The sequence below is a fragment of the Procambarus clarkii genome, chromosome 31, assembly GCF_040958095.1.
Source record: "Procambarus clarkii isolate CNS0578487 chromosome 31, FALCON_Pclarkii_2.0, whole genome shotgun sequence".
Classification (NCBI taxonomy): Eukaryota; Metazoa; Arthropoda; class Malacostraca; order Decapoda; family Cambaridae; genus Procambarus; species Procambarus clarkii.
The window spans coordinates 30,617,417-30,632,933 of record NC_091180.1 but is presented as its reverse complement, the minus strand read 5'-3'; the positions used below and the strand labels follow the sequence as shown (position 1 = coordinate 30,632,933).

Below are 15,517 nucleotides of genomic sequence, written 5' to 3'. Positions count from 1 at the left end.
TAAGCTGTCTAATGTACCAAAGTTATTAGGTGATCTGTACTTAGTGACATCTAGCTGCTTGAATTGTACCTTGACTTAATTGTCACTTAGTTGTGGATATGTATATAAATAATGATGTATATAAAGCTGTGTCATGTAGATAAGTTCGTCCCAGTAAACTGGTGGATTTTACTTTCACTCACCCTTAGATATTTATTCACTTGAAGGCCAGAAAGTTCAATGATTTATGAGGGAAAGACTTATCCACGAGCCTTGCTGTGGAGCATGACACAACACCATCCCCCATATGTAAACACCTCACTCACACACAACTGCTAGGTGTAGCGATCACAACCCACTTATCAAACATATTTTGAGCGTTTTCCAGTCAATTTGTTTATAAATGTAACATATTAATCATCATTCCTCGAGCACAGATCGAGGTGGGTAAAGTTATTCCTTTGAGTTGGACTGACACGACCCTTGTGTTGCAGGTGGACCTGAAACACAGCAAGCAGATCAAGGGCAGCAACATTGTGCAGATCGGCATCGATCTCAGGGAGTTCTACATGTCTGTGGAATGGGATATTCTGGAGGTCCCCGCCCGGAGGAATCAGGAGTATTTTCCGGGGCTTCCGGAGCCCTACCCAGGTAATGCTCTGTGTATGAGAGCACCATTGGTGCCTTAGAGCATTGTCTGGTCCTGTTTAGGAGAGTTTCTCTGATGCTTTAGAGGACTGTGGTTCAGGGGCAAGATTCACGAAGCAGTTATGCAAGTACTTACGAACCTGGGGCCAGATTCACGAAGCAGTTACGCAAGTACTTACGAACCTGGGGCCAGATTCACGAAGCAGTTACGCAAGTACTTACGAACCTGGGGCCAGATTCACGAAGCAGTTACGCAAGTACTTACGAACCTGGGGCCAGATTCACGAAGCAGTTATGCAAGTACTTACGAACGTGTACATCTTTCCTCAATCTTTGGTGGCTTTGATTACATTTATTAAGCAGTTTACAAGCAAGAAAACTTGCCAATCAACTGTTGTTATTGTTATAAACAGCCTCCTGGTGCTTCGGAGCTCATTAACTGTTTAATAATTGTAAACAAAGCCGCCAAAGATTGAGAAAAGATGTACAGGTTCGTAAGTGCTTGCGTAACTGCTTCGTGAATCTAACCCCCAGGTTCGTAAGTGCTTGCGTAACTGCTTCGTGAATCTGGCCCCCAGGTTCGTAAGTGCTTGCGTAACTGCTTCATGAATCTGGCTCCAGTCTATTAGGGCTCCAGTCTATTAGAGCTCCACTGGCGCGAAGCCCACTCTGTAGTGCCAGTCTAATAGGAATATTTTACAATTTACACAGATTGTGTTCAGTTCATCTATATATTAGTCCAGGAGTACATAAGATTACCACACATAAACTAATCTGCATAATTTTGCCTATCACAGAGTCGGATAAAGAATATTTCAGTGACTCGCGAAATAATTTTTTGGGCGTTGAGAACTACAAATCCTGTTCTTAGAACTTTATCTAATTTATATTACCTAACTTTCCATATAGGACTTCTTTGCCTTTACGAAACCACGCTAACTTAATAGCGCCATACTGACTTCATAGGACCATGCACACTTTATAGGACCTCACCCCATCACAGAACCTCAGTCTTTCATAGGACCTCTCCCACTTTATAGACCCTAATATCAATTGTGTTGTATTTCGGGCTACTCATGCCCGTGCCATCTCCTGGGTGACTTAATCTTTGTCAACCACTTGTGTATACACAGTAATCCTACTAACATGTATATCAATGGGAAAATCAACTAGGATTTCAGTAGAAATCTTGTTGTATGACTTTTTTTTTTACAAGCCACGGTGGTCAAGTGGTAGAGTATGCAGCGGGCAGTCCTTGGTGGAAGGTTTGCACCCACCTCACAGCCCTGGTGGATTTTCTGATCAATTGTGTTGTTGTGTCTGGTGACGGTGCTGTGTCAGATGTCTGCAGACTCGATACACTGTCTTCTCATGCTGCTGTTGTCTCCTGATGATGATCTCATCAGGAGATGACGAAGTCAAAATCTCCTGCTTTTGCATCTGTAAACTTCACGTTATGTTGCTGTGAGAGGCAGAAGCTCTCATTGTCTACAATGAGAATCTTGTACATCATAACTATCAACCAAAATACTCTTCAATTTCTAGTATAATGGGTGTTGTATATTCTGTATTTTGTTCACATTTCCTTCTCTCCAGTCGGGAAAATCTTGGTTCCTCAAGTTCTTCGACATTCACTGCAATACGAGGTCTAGATAATGCTAGTCTCAAGTGTTAGCACTTGAGGGATAAATACAGTCATCACTCAGCAGATTATGGTGATCTATCAGGCTATGCTGGGTGGGAGATGGCACCATCGCCTCTGAAATGGAGGAGAAATTTCCCAGCTTCCTCCACAAGGAAGCAGCTCTCTCCTACAGTGTGTTAGAACTACTCTCTGAGTGATCTCCGGAACTGGTCTGCTACATTTTTTTTACAAAATAATTCCGACTACTCATTCCTAAAAAGTGAAATACACAAGACTCCCTGTTGGTTGAGGACTTCTGACAATCTTCCTCACAATCTGTCTCCAAATCTCTCATTTTCCTCCTCCCTATCCTCTGAGAATTGGGTGAAAAGGGCGAAGGAGTTGAACCCAAGTCATCAAAGCTGCTCGTCCAAACATCTGGTCCCAACTGCAGGTTGTCTGAACTCTTAGGATCCACCAAGACTATCCCCAACCATTGGGTTCGTCGCCCTCTGTCTTACTCACCCCTACCGACACACACCGCTGTTCGTAGTGTTTTTGTACACATTTCCAAGACACACGGTGCCACATGCTATGCCTTAACGATATCATTGAGCATCGTACATGTTGTGGTCATATCTCCTCTGGTTCCCTTACTGTCTAGCAATGTCAGAAAAAAAGATCATAATTCTAGCCTCGTAGCTTGCTTAGTAACTGAACCAGAGAGAGAGAGAGAGAGGGAGGAGGCAGGCTGTCTTGGCCAGGCATGCCCTCGGGGGGCATCAGGGCCCCCCTGGTCGGGGGGGGGGGGGCGAGGCGCAATTACACGCGCAAGAAAAGTTTTCAAGAATGTCAACATGGTTACCGGTCTCCGCTAACCTTCCCTGACCTGAATTACATGTTTAAAGCACTTAACTTCACCTCTCAAACTTCTCTTTACAAGGAAAACTTTTCTCCCCCCTCGCTAGTTTTTATCCTTTATATTGCCTGTCTGTATTTGGTCTTGGTTTAAGGGAGTGTCAATTAAGGTTTAAGGGAGGATCAATTAAGGTTTAAGGGAGGATCAATTAAGGTTTAAGGGAGTAACAAATGCAGAGGAGAAACCTGATTGCTTGTTCTGTTAGTAAGGGGATAAGAAATGGTTTTTCTCAAAGCTCAAATGGACACACATTAGTAAGTTTCCTGTAAGTAGCAGTTCCTTCTGCTTCCCTGCAGGTAGCAGTCCCTTCTGCTCCCCTGTAGGCAGCAGTCCCTTCTCACCAGTAGGTAGCAGCTCCTGCTCCCCAATAGGTATCAGAAGAGGTCCACTAACACCTCCTTACTCTCCACAGACATCACCTTCAACCTGACGATGCGGCGGAAGACCCTCTTCTACACGGTGAACCTGATCATCCCTTGCGTTGGTATCTCCTTCCTGACGGTCCTGGTGTTCTACCTGCCCTCGGACTCCGGCGAGAAGGTGACCCCAACACACCAGCATAGAAGACTTTGTAGGCTGGATTGGTTGCGCTGAGTTCGCTAGCTCTTCTTCCCTTTGGCGCTGAGTTTGCTAACTCTTGTTCCCTGTAGGAGATCGCAGGCGGCTGAGTTCGCTAACTCTTGTTCCCTGTAGGAGATCGCAGGCGGCTGAGTTCGCTAACTCTTGTTCCCCTGTCGATCGCAGGTTCGACTCCTGCCGGTGGGAGGTGCTTTCTAGCGACCGCTCTGACGTTCACCGTCACTGGTTAGAACGTGGAGCAAAGAGCTGTTAGAGGTTCGAGTCAAAACCACTAAGACTTTCATTTAGTGGTTTTGACTCGAAAAGAAACCACTTTTTTCATTTAAGTGCGATATTAAGTGGCATTAAAGGTGGGCGAGAGAGGGTTTCAAAAGGTGCCTGGGCAACTTTTTCCTTTCTTTGCCTCAGTTCCTAACACCCGTCTCTCTAACAACAAGTGTTAGATTTTGTTCACAGGTGTTACGGTGCCATTAGGATGAGTTTGATGAGGAAAATGATGTATTAAGGGTATTAGAGAGAGGAGTAGATAGTGTGGAAGGTTAATATAGGTTTTAGATGATGATAGATGGTGTTAGATGAGGTTAGATGATGATAGATGGTGTTAGATGAGGTAAGATGATGATAGATGGTGTTAGAAGGGTATCTGGAGCATACTTGGAATATATTCCAGGACTACTATTGCTCCTTAACCCCTGCTTGACTTGTGATAACTTGATTAAGAAGAATAACTTGATTAAGAAGAATAACTTGAGCAAGAAGGTCTCATAAGAATGCTTGTATAATAGTATAAAATGATTTTTTTTTATAATTCTGTAAATATGTGCACTAAAAAAAATTGAAGATAGTATTTTGACAATAACTAGACCAGATAAGGGTACAGTGTTTCCTAATCAAACTAATCAGTGTAAAAAGCTTGATAACATATTATTGAATCTTGCTAAATTTAGATTACTAACTGTGGATAAGTCTTCACTTGTCTTGAAATTTGAAGATCAATTAGAGAGAGATTCTTAAGGCTATATGAACTTTCTCAGATCCACTAATTTTTTTTTCCAATTAAGACCAATAATTTCTTCCAATGGCACTTTAGTTTATAAATTGGCACTATTTTTGGCGCTACTTGCTACCCTTGTTACTAAATATAATGTTGACAATTCGTCACATTTTGTTATAAAAATTGGTGCTTTAAAGGTTAAGAGTTATGGGTAGTGTGGGTGTCGAACCCATGCCTTCAAACGTCTCAGTTATATATCACACATCAGATATATATATATATATATATATATATATATATATATATATATATATATATATATATATATATATATATATAATCATTTTATATCATTTACAATATATCACAACATATTGTAAATGGTCAAGCTTAAGCAGGTACTTGTAATTTTGGCCTGATTAGTAAATTGATAATTGTTGCATATTGCAATCTCACTTTTGTTTTAATGGTAAATTCTGCTTATAGATAAATGGGGCGTGGTCTTTGCCTATCTTGTGCTAACGTATTTCTTTGCAAATTTCAGATACTTTTGATTGATTTCTGGTTCTCTGACATGCAAACTTGTTATCACTGACATATCTTGAGGTTATCTTGAGATGATTTCGGGGCTTAGCGTCCCCGCGGCCCGGTCCTCGACCAGGCCTCCTTTTTGTTACCCGCAGGAAGCAGCCCGTAGCAGTTGGCTGACTCCCAGGTACCTATTTACTGCTAGGTGAAGAGGGGCAACACGGTGAAAGAAATTCAGCCCATTTGTTTCCGCCTCCATCGGGGATCGAACCTGGAACCTTAGGTCTACGAACCCCGAGCGCTGTCCACTCAGCCGTCAGGCCCCTCATATGTAGATGATTGTTATCAAATTTTGCAGAGATGGTTCACATGTTAGAAAAGGCCGCTGTTTACCTGGATTCAAAATATTTCAAATTGAAATTTGCTAATGAAATGGTAAATATATCAAAAACATCATTTCGTGAATCATTAATGAGTGATATGAGTAATAATGAGTATGAATTCACTTCGTTTATCATTAGCCAACATTCACTAGACTGAAGTTATAATATTTAAGCCTAGACCCTAAATTATTAAAGACAAATACTTTTAAAATCTTAATAAACAGAGTTTTCAACCTCAGCCTTGTATATAGCTAAGACTTTTGTGCAAGTTCCTTTTTTTTAATATAATGAGATTCTTTCTAAATATTTTATATGATTTTGAGGAAGAGTTTTGCTAAGTGTTTGCCTTGGATTGTACCTGTATGAGGTTCTGGGAGTAGTTCTACTCCCCCAGCCCGGCCCGAGGCCAGGCTTGACTTGTGAGAGTTTGGTCCACCTGGCTGTTGCTTGGAACGGCCCGCAGGCCCACATACCCACCACAGCCTGGTTGGTCCGGCACTCCTTGGAGAAAATGATCTAGTTTTCTCTTGAAGATATCCACCCCCACCGTGTGGGCAGGTCCTGGGCAGGCCCAGCGTGTGGGCAGGTCCTGGGCAGGCCCAGCGTGTGGGCAGGTCCTGGGCAGGCCCAGCGTGTGGGCAGGTCCTGGGCAGGCCCAGCGTGTGGGCAGGTCCTAGGAACACCCAGCGTGAGGGCAGGGGGTCCTAGGCCCACCCAGCGTGTGGGTAGGTGCTAGGAACACCCAGCGTGAGGGCAGGTCCTAGCAGGCCTAGCGTGAACATTTCTACATTCACAGACTCGTATAACTCCCTCCTGGGTGTATATACACTGTAATTCTTCTGTCCAGGACTAATCTATATTTGCTGGTTAGTCAGTAAGATGTTGTATTGGACTTAATGACCCTCCAGTGGTTGATAGGTCTTAAGCCCAATAGCAAATCCAACACAGAAACAGATTATATTTCAATTTGTATTAACAAATCATCGCATTATTGGGCATTGATTTAAAACAGAGTTCTTTTACCTTTTGTGGTCAGACCTGTTGTGGTTTAGTTTTTTCAGTAGCTGAGATGTAATGTTCAGTACGTGGGAAATACCTCACAATACCTTCAGCACCAGGATGAGTCACAATAACGTGGCTGAAGACATGACCAAACAACACACCAGAAGGTGAAGAGACGACGACGTTTCGCTCCGTCTTGGACCATTTATCCAGTCGTGTGAAAGCGACGGATCAAAACGTCTTCGCTTCTCCATCTTCTGGGCTGTGGTTTGGTCAACGATTCTAATGACCATTGTTTTGTTGTAGAGGGGTTAGAGGGGGTATCGTGGATGCTGTGTGGTCATCTCTTGGACATCTCAGGAGGATGCTCTTATAGGTGCTCAGAGAAACATATTGAACTGGTGTAAACACTCAGGACATTGATCATGGATTACTGTGAGACAGCTTTATTAGAGAGTGCCTAGCATATCCTTTATAACTGTACTTAGTGCCTAGCATATCCTATATAACTGTACTTAGTGCCTAGCATATCCTGTATAACTGTACTTAGTGCCTAGCATATCCTAGCTAGATATGCTCTGTCAACGGTGTGATTGCACATTGTTTCTACAGAAAGTCCTCGGTGGCTGTACCTGGTTGCTGGTAGATCCTAGGGGCCAGATTCACGAAGCACGTATGCAAGTACTTACGAACGTGTACATCTTTCCTCAATCTTTGACGGCTTTGGTTACATTTATTAAACAGTTTACAAGCATGAAAACTTGCCTAATCAACTGTTGTTATTGTTATAAACAGCCTCCTGGTGCTTCGGAGCTCATTACCTGTTTAATAATTGTAAACAAAGCCGCCAAAGATTGAGAAAAGATGGACAGGTTCGTAAGTGCTTGCGTAACTGCTCCGTGAATCTGGCCCTAGGTTGTTTTACGTGACTATTGTACGTGTCATAATAGCTTAAAAACGCAACCAAAGAGATACGATTTCTCTGCCCCTCGTCCTAGCGAGTTTAAAACACGTATACGACACACACACGTGGCCTAGAAGTACATAACGCATTTAATAACATCAACATGTAATCTTTGACTGCGCCTGAATTCTTGCTGGGGATTAGTACAGGATTACAGAAGGGGGGACTAAACTAATCCCAGTTCGCTCCCCCCCCCTACCCCCTTCTCCCTCCAGTGTAATCTGGCAAGGTGACGCTAGGCTTAGTTTCCGCCCTGGTGCTGGGCTATTCATTGTCTTGCTGGGATTTGCTGTGGGAGAGGGGCGTGGCTAGGCGCCCCAGCGTGGGAGGGGTAGGGAGGAGGGGCGTGGGATGGGAGGGGGGAACAGGGAAGATGTGGATGGAGAAGTATTGAAAGAGAGAGAGAGAGAGGGGGGGGGGGGCAGGAAGGTAAAAGTGGTAATGGGAGAAGTGTGTATCAAGGAAAGATGGTTGAAAAACGAGAGAGAGAGAGAGAGAGAGAGGGAGAGAGAGAGAGAGAGAGAGAGAGAGAGAGAGAGAGAGAGAGAGACAGAGAGAGAGAGAGAGAAGCTCGAGTGTGAACGGCAAGGCTCACAAGTCGTGTTCAACAGTAGGTTTTAAAGCTACACCAACTCTAGCTAGGAGCTACTTCTCTAGCTAGGAGCTACCTCTCTAGCTAGGAGCTACCTCTCTTGCTGGGAGCCACCTCTCTTGCTGGGAGCCACCTCTCTTGCTGGGAGCCACCTCTCTTGCTGGGAGCCACCTCTAGCTAGGAGCCACCTCTCTAGCTAGGAGCCACCTCTCTAGCTAGGAGCCACCTCTCTAGCTAGGAGCCACCTCTCTAGCTAGGAGCCACCTCTCTAGCTAGGAGCCACCTCTCTAGCTAGGAGCCACCTCTCTAGCTAGGAGCCACCTTTAGCTAGGAGCCACCTCTCTAGCTAGGAGCCACCTCTAGCTAGGAGCCACCTCTTGTTAGGAGCTCAGCTAAGACATACCTGAGGCTTTCCGCTTATAACCATTTATGCTAATTTCTGTTTTAATGTTCTGTTTATCAGCAGAATTTTTAGATCAAACCCTTGCACCCACTTGTCTGTTGTCCTGTGCACAGACTCATGTGCACACGCCTGGCATCCTGTGCACACATTCATGTGCACTTGGCTGTAAACTCACGGTTGACGTTTTCCTAAAAATATATATTAATTTTTAATTAGGCCACCTGGAATTTATGTAATTAAATTATTTAGGGGCGTGCTAATTACTATTTCTGACAGGTATAAGCGGTGATTAATTATCATTTAGGCTTAGAGCCGCCCTGGAGCTCAATAAATCGCCAGGGGCCAGATTCACGAAGTAGTTACGCAAGTACTTACGAACCTGGGGCCAGATTCACGAAGTAGTTACGCAAGTACTTACGAACCTGGGGCCAGATTCACGAAGTAGTTACGCAAGTACTTACGAACCTGGGGCCAGATTCACGAAGTAGTTACGCAAGTACTTACGAACCTGGGGCCAGATTCACGAAGTAGTTACGCAAGTACTTACGAACCTGGGGCCAGATTCACGAAGTAGTTACGCAAGCACTTACGAACGTGTACATCTTTCCTCAATCTTTGACGGCTTTGGTCACAGTTTACACGCATGAAAAATTGACAATCAACTGTTGTTATTGTTATAAACAGCCTCCTGGTGCTTCGGAGCTCATTAACTGTTTAATAATTGTAAACAAAGCCGCCAAAGGTTGAGAAAAGATGGACAAGTTCGTATGTGTTTGCGTAACTGCTTCGTGAATCTGGTCCCATGTCGTTCTCTTCACCTTTGTAAGACAAGTGGGAACGAATTGCATTGTCTGAAACTATTTGGCTAGAGTGAGTTTCGGGTTATTTTTATAGTACGAATGTACGAAAGAATCCTGTACGAAAGGGTTTGTGAGGAGCTATTGAAGCTTTCAGGCCAAGGTGGTATCTTACCCCCCCAGCTGCACGGATACCCTGACCAGCTGCACGTGCACGTGCACCGGCTGCACGTGCACCGGCTGCACGTGCACGCTTAACTTAACGACGGCTGTTGTACGAATACAAGACGTTTCGCTACCGGATTGTATAACCTTTCTAACGATGGTAAAAATGTATTTTCTGACAGGTGTGGCTTACAGGTGTGCCTCACAGGTGTGAGGTACACCTGTGAGGCACAGGTGTAAGTAAATATATAATGAAATATATATAATTTATAATTTCTAGATATAATTTACTTCTACAGGTAGACTTAAAATATAATGACAATACATAAGCTATATACAAGTGCTTTAATTAAGTAACTCATTCACTCATACTCTCATAAGTGTCTCATTCACTCATACTCTCATAAGTGTCTCATTCACTCATACTCTCATAAGTGTCTCATTCACTCATACTCTCATAAGTGTCTCATTCACAAGACGAGAGAAGACAAGAGAGAGAAATGTAATGTTTGCAGTAGTTTTTGTTTGTGCAGGTGACTTGAAACATTGACCTACTCGGCTGTTGCGGTTGGCAGCGTGTTCCCAAGGGGGGCTACGCCCCTTCACAGAGACGCCTGGGAGGGGTTGCATTAATTGCCCCCATCATCGTAGTTTAGTTATCACGGTGGAAATACACACCTCAAAATGTATATATAAATTTTGCCCATATAGAAATACGAATCAAAATAATATATTTCTAAGATTCTCACCTGTGTGAGTTTCACCTGTGTGAATTATGTTCAAAAGGTTCATATAAATAGTTACATCGGTCTTCAGCTGTTATTTCCTGAATTGGTTTCCAGGTTCTTCAGGCAGATCACTTGACCAGACGGTCAATCTATCTCCCCCCCCTCCTATCCCCTGTCAAGTGGATGGATAGTTAACACCCTTTGTTTGACAACTTTCAGATTCGTCATGACATTGGTGGATGGCAGACCTCAGAAGTGGACCTTCAACTCTCATGTTAGAACCCAATTATACTGATAAATTTGCTTCATTAAACACCTGCCAATATGATTTTACACGTGTTTACCACAACAAATGTTTAGATATCGTATTATTTTTTGTGTTATACACTGGCCAACCCCCCCTCCTCCTCCCAAGCGCGTTATAACTCATCCAGCTTATTCACCACTAACACAGCTACCACACATAACACACAAGCCTGCAGGTGTGTCTGTGTGGTTTTAACACGCTTGTGTGTGTGTGTGTGTGATACCTTTGCTTGACATTTCCTAAGCTTGCTAACCTTTGTTGTGCCACAGGTGCCTTGGCTTGCTTCACCCTCCACAGGTGCCACACGGGACCCAGAGAGCATGAGGGAGTCCACAGAGCAGCCTGTAGAGTGGACTGGGGGCTAGATCACCTATCCATCTGTTTTGGACCAGCTTCGGATATCCGCTAAATAATCAAATCATTTTATTTCATGAGATGTGTTCCATTCATGGGAGACGCCATGAATGAGCCAAAGCGCCCCTCCCACCACCTTTGTGAGCCAATAGCAGACCTCGATGGGCGGGTCTAAGCATGGCATGATGTGGTATAGTAGCCAATCAGGCGAGAGTTCCGCCCTGGTTACCAATCACATTGCATGTTCCATCATCAAGCTCCGCCTCTTTTCTTAGGCTTGCTAAATAAGGAACCCTTGCTGGGCTCCAAGTACCTTTTTCTTTAGAAAAACTAACCAAAACAACATGTTAAATCTAAGTCTTATAATTAATTAACAATGTGTTAGTCTAATTAAGCATTCAGAGGTTCTTCAGTGACTAAAAACCATTGCTTATCCTAATCTATTTAATTAATTCCACTCTAACCATGTGAACACTGTGCTTTCTTAGCCAGTTACCTTGCGTCTTATCGCTGGCATTATGATGACTAAGCTCAATGATCTACTCAACTGTGGGTGCTAGCGTGCTGTTGCGTGAAGCAATGATCCATTGGGAGATACCCGTTCTCTTCCAGCGTCTAACTAGCCCCAAACCCCCGCCCACCCACCTAAATAAGACCTATTCCCCCCACGAGACCAACGTCTGCAAGTCCTGACCCCCATACGTCCCACCTCATCACGTCCTGACCAATCACGTCCAATCTTGACCTCCACCTGACCTATCCACCTGCCTCAGGGGACTATCCACCAACCACACGTCAACATTCCGACTAACTTTATCTACTTAGGACGCCATGAAAGTCGACGTCTTCACGCGTCGAACACTTGAAAACGTCGACTTGCTATTAGTCGACTGAGACCAAATCCTTTACTACCATGTCAATCGTTTATTGGTTTTAAATGACTGTGTGTGATATATATATATATATATATATATATATATATATATATATATATATATATATATATATATATATATATATATATATATATATATATATATATATATCTCCAGACGACCATTTTAAAATGTTTATTTTAGAATATTTTGACGTCAAGTAATTATTTGTTACTTGACGTCAGTATTTTGTAATTATCGTTTGTGATAGATACGTACAGAAACTACTTCCTTGCACTTTAAAACTCACTCCGATCACTCAGAGTGATTGTGTTTATATTGTGATTCACACAGTAATAATTTTCACACTCCTAATCATTCCGCCAGCTTTCCAAGGCTGTTGACAACTTTTGTGACTTACCAAAGCTGTCAATTATTGTTTAACAATCACTGTGTAACTCCCTCTAGCTACAGTATCTATAGATACTCTGCTTTCGTTGACTACTAACCTCTCCTACATCACTATTCTTCCCACGATCCTCTCATCCTATTGGTTGAAATCCCCCACCTTAGAGTGCACCTGTTAGGTGTACCTTTTCCTTCCCACCTATTCCACCTTTCCCCTTTCCCTCTTCTGCCTTTTCTTACCCCTTCCTCTCCATCTTTCTCTCTCCGTCTTTCACTGTTATTATCTATTTTCTGTTACCATCTACTACTTTACTTTTCGTCATCTTAGACACTATCTGCCATCTTGGGAAGTCCACAGGAATCGTGAATAACCATTTCATTCACCTGGGGCTGTAGGTGACTCGAACTGCTGAACCCTAGGCGTGTGAGGGGGAAACTTTTTAGACTTGAATAACTATCTTTTTACTCATGAATGTATATTGTAACTATCTTGTACGGCAGGACTCATAGTCTTCTAAGTTGAGCAGCTGTCTCTGAATCTGCCCTTTAGGGAGTAGCTGAATCCTAATTAAGTATGAATCCTGATACTAACTAATTAGTATCTACTTAACGCCTTATAAAGTAACTGCGAGCACTTTAGGTATAACTAGATTGTTACTAGATGTAACTGGATCTAGGTATAACTTTATCTAGTTTAGGTGTAACTAGATAGTAACTAGATAGAAAATATATCTATTTTGATAATTACCACCAGTCTCTTTAGGGTAACCACTTTCGGCCATCAATTGATTGATGAAGATTTTAAGTCACCCCTCCAGAGGTGGCACGGGCATGAATAACCCGCTAAATTCTGCTATTGCTAAGTACTCTCTACTACCATAGTTATGTCTGTTAGTCTTGTAATTATCCCAAACACTATCATATTCTCCCCCTTAATAAAAATAACTTCCAACTATAAGACAAGTTTTCTATTATAAGCTTTATTAGTGAGACGAAATATTTTTTTGAAGTTTCATCTTATCTTGAGATGATTTCGGGGCTTAGCGTCCCCGCGGCCCGGTCCTCGACCAGGCCTCCTTTTTGTTACACCCCCCCCCCCAGGAAGCAGCCCGTAGCAGCTGTCTAACTCCCAGGTACCTATTTATTGCTGGGTGAACAGGGGCCATCAGGGTTAAAGAAACTCTGCCCATTTGTTTCCGCCTCCACCGGGCATCGAATCCGGAACCTTAAGACTATAAACCCCGATCGCTGTCCACTCGGCCGTCAGGCCCCTCTTAAGGCTGTTTCTTAGCTTCTTAGTGTTGACAAGTTCTCATTTTATACAGCCTCGGGCCACGTATTGTTGAAAGGATGTAAACTAACTTGAAGATGTTCAGAGAAGGATGATAAATATGTTGACCAGACCACACACTAGAAGGTGAAGGGACGACGACGTTTCGGTCCGTCCTGGACCATTCTCAAGTCGATTTGATAAATCAATCAATCAATTTGATATCATCAATCTTGATAAAAATCATTATTCTTAGGTATTAACAAACCTTTATGAAGTGAGATTAAGGAAGCTTGATTTAGATTCTATAGACAGGCGAATTGTAAGAAAATGATTTAAGTTGTTGTTTAAGATTCGCTACCTGGAACACAAAGTTCCAAGTAGCACGGGCTATGGTGAGCCCGTCTATGATTTAAGTATAAAATCATAGTAAGGGGCATATCAATAGTAGTAAATACGTCGACACAAACGCATATGAAAGATTTGACAGATATTTTTAGATTTAGAATCGAAATGAGTAAATACTGATTTGGTAATAGGAATATAGATTATGAAACACCTTCCGAAGTAACACGAAATTGTTGGAAACTTGGATTGAAGATGTACGTGAGTGTGTGTGTGGTCTTTGGTATAAGGAGAGAGCGTCCTTGTGTGGCCTGAAAGGTGTTCTGTAGTCTCTAGTTAAGGTCTTCACAATCTTCCCTTCCTAGTTACTGAATCTGCTCCTCCCTCCCCCCCATTTCCCATCACCCCTATTATCTTACACTCTCACCAACTACTATTTATTACCATTTTCCACCCCATTAGTGACTATATTCTGCCCCACTAACTATGCTACTAACTGCCCCCTTCTCCCCCCCCCCAGCGCCTATTACCCCTCCCCAGCTCCTGCTCTGAGGTAGGCCTACGCAGAAAGGTGTATATTACGCTCATTATTTAATGATTTTTTAATACAGTTTTTCCTCCATGTTCTTTCATCTCCAGCTGAACAGACCTCGTTAGACCCGGTCGTTAAGTATAATCCGATGTATCAGTGATCAGATCTATTATTATTATTATTATTCATTCAGTGCATGTCGTGTATAACAGATGCAGTGAAATGTGAAGAGAATTAGCCAATCTGTAACAGAGTTGTTTTGGTGTTTTAGTAATTATTGAATTTTGACGTTTATGATTGGTTCTTATGAATGCTTCGAGTGTGACGTCATGGATCAGGTGAGCTAATGGCCAATTGAGTCCTGATCATGTTATGACGTCATGGAACAGCTGATCTATACAGCTGATTAATCATTTATTAATGAAACGAAAACAAACAAACACTCAAACTTTGAGGTGCCAGAAAATATACATTCAAAATATTGAGTTTTAGTCCATATTTGGTATTGTCATAAATTATAATTCAGACATATTTATTGGTCCAAAATTTCAGGAACTGAAATCGATTTCAAATTCTTTTATTAATACGAAATTGTACATCTGAAAATAATTATATATATATAACATGTGCTTTTAGCAGCGTTGATCTTAAAATAATGCCAAAGTGTTAAGCATTAAGTGTTAGATTCACAAATTCAAAGAATGCAACATTTCAAGTGGTGGTTTTGGTTACTTAAGACTACCTATCATTGCATAAAATAGGCCTACTATTCATTGCATAAGATAGGCCTACTATTCATTGCATAAGATAGGCCTAGTCATTGCATAAGATAGGCCTACTAGTCATTGCATTAAAATAGGCCTCCAGTCCTATCTTAAGGACTACCAGCAGTGACTGGTAGTCCTTCAGATAGGCCTACCAGTCGTTGCACAGACTCATATCAGCCATTGTTTAGACCTAAAATGATTAACCAATTTACACCAGGTTAGGAGAAACAACTGCTGCTCTAGCTTGTTCCATGGTCATGTTAACAGGCGAATTGCGTGTGTGTGTGTGTGTGTGTGTGTGTGTGTGTGTGTGTGTGTGTGTGTGTGTGTGTGTGTGTGTGTGTGTGTGTGTGT

The 15,517-nt window shown here is 42.5% G+C and overlaps 1 protein-coding gene across 2 annotated transcripts in view; it reads left to right on the top strand.

Annotated features, from left to right (window-relative positions):
- nAChRbeta2 (nicotinic acetylcholine receptor beta2) overlaps nucleotides 1-15,517 on the top strand; it is a 230,573-nt gene that overhangs the window by 144,225 nt on the left and 70,831 nt on the right. For both annotated transcript variants that reach the window (XR_006772946.2, XM_045743586.2), the window contains exons 6-7: nucleotides 474-630; nucleotides 3,583-3,710. Coding sequence is in view for 1 of the 2 variants with exons in the window: in XM_045743586.2 (XP_045599542.1) it covers nucleotides 474-630; nucleotides 3,583-3,710 (285 nt within the window). In the remaining variant the exon portion in view is untranslated. The remainder of the gene's footprint in view (nucleotides 1-473; nucleotides 631-3,582; nucleotides 3,711-15,517) is intronic.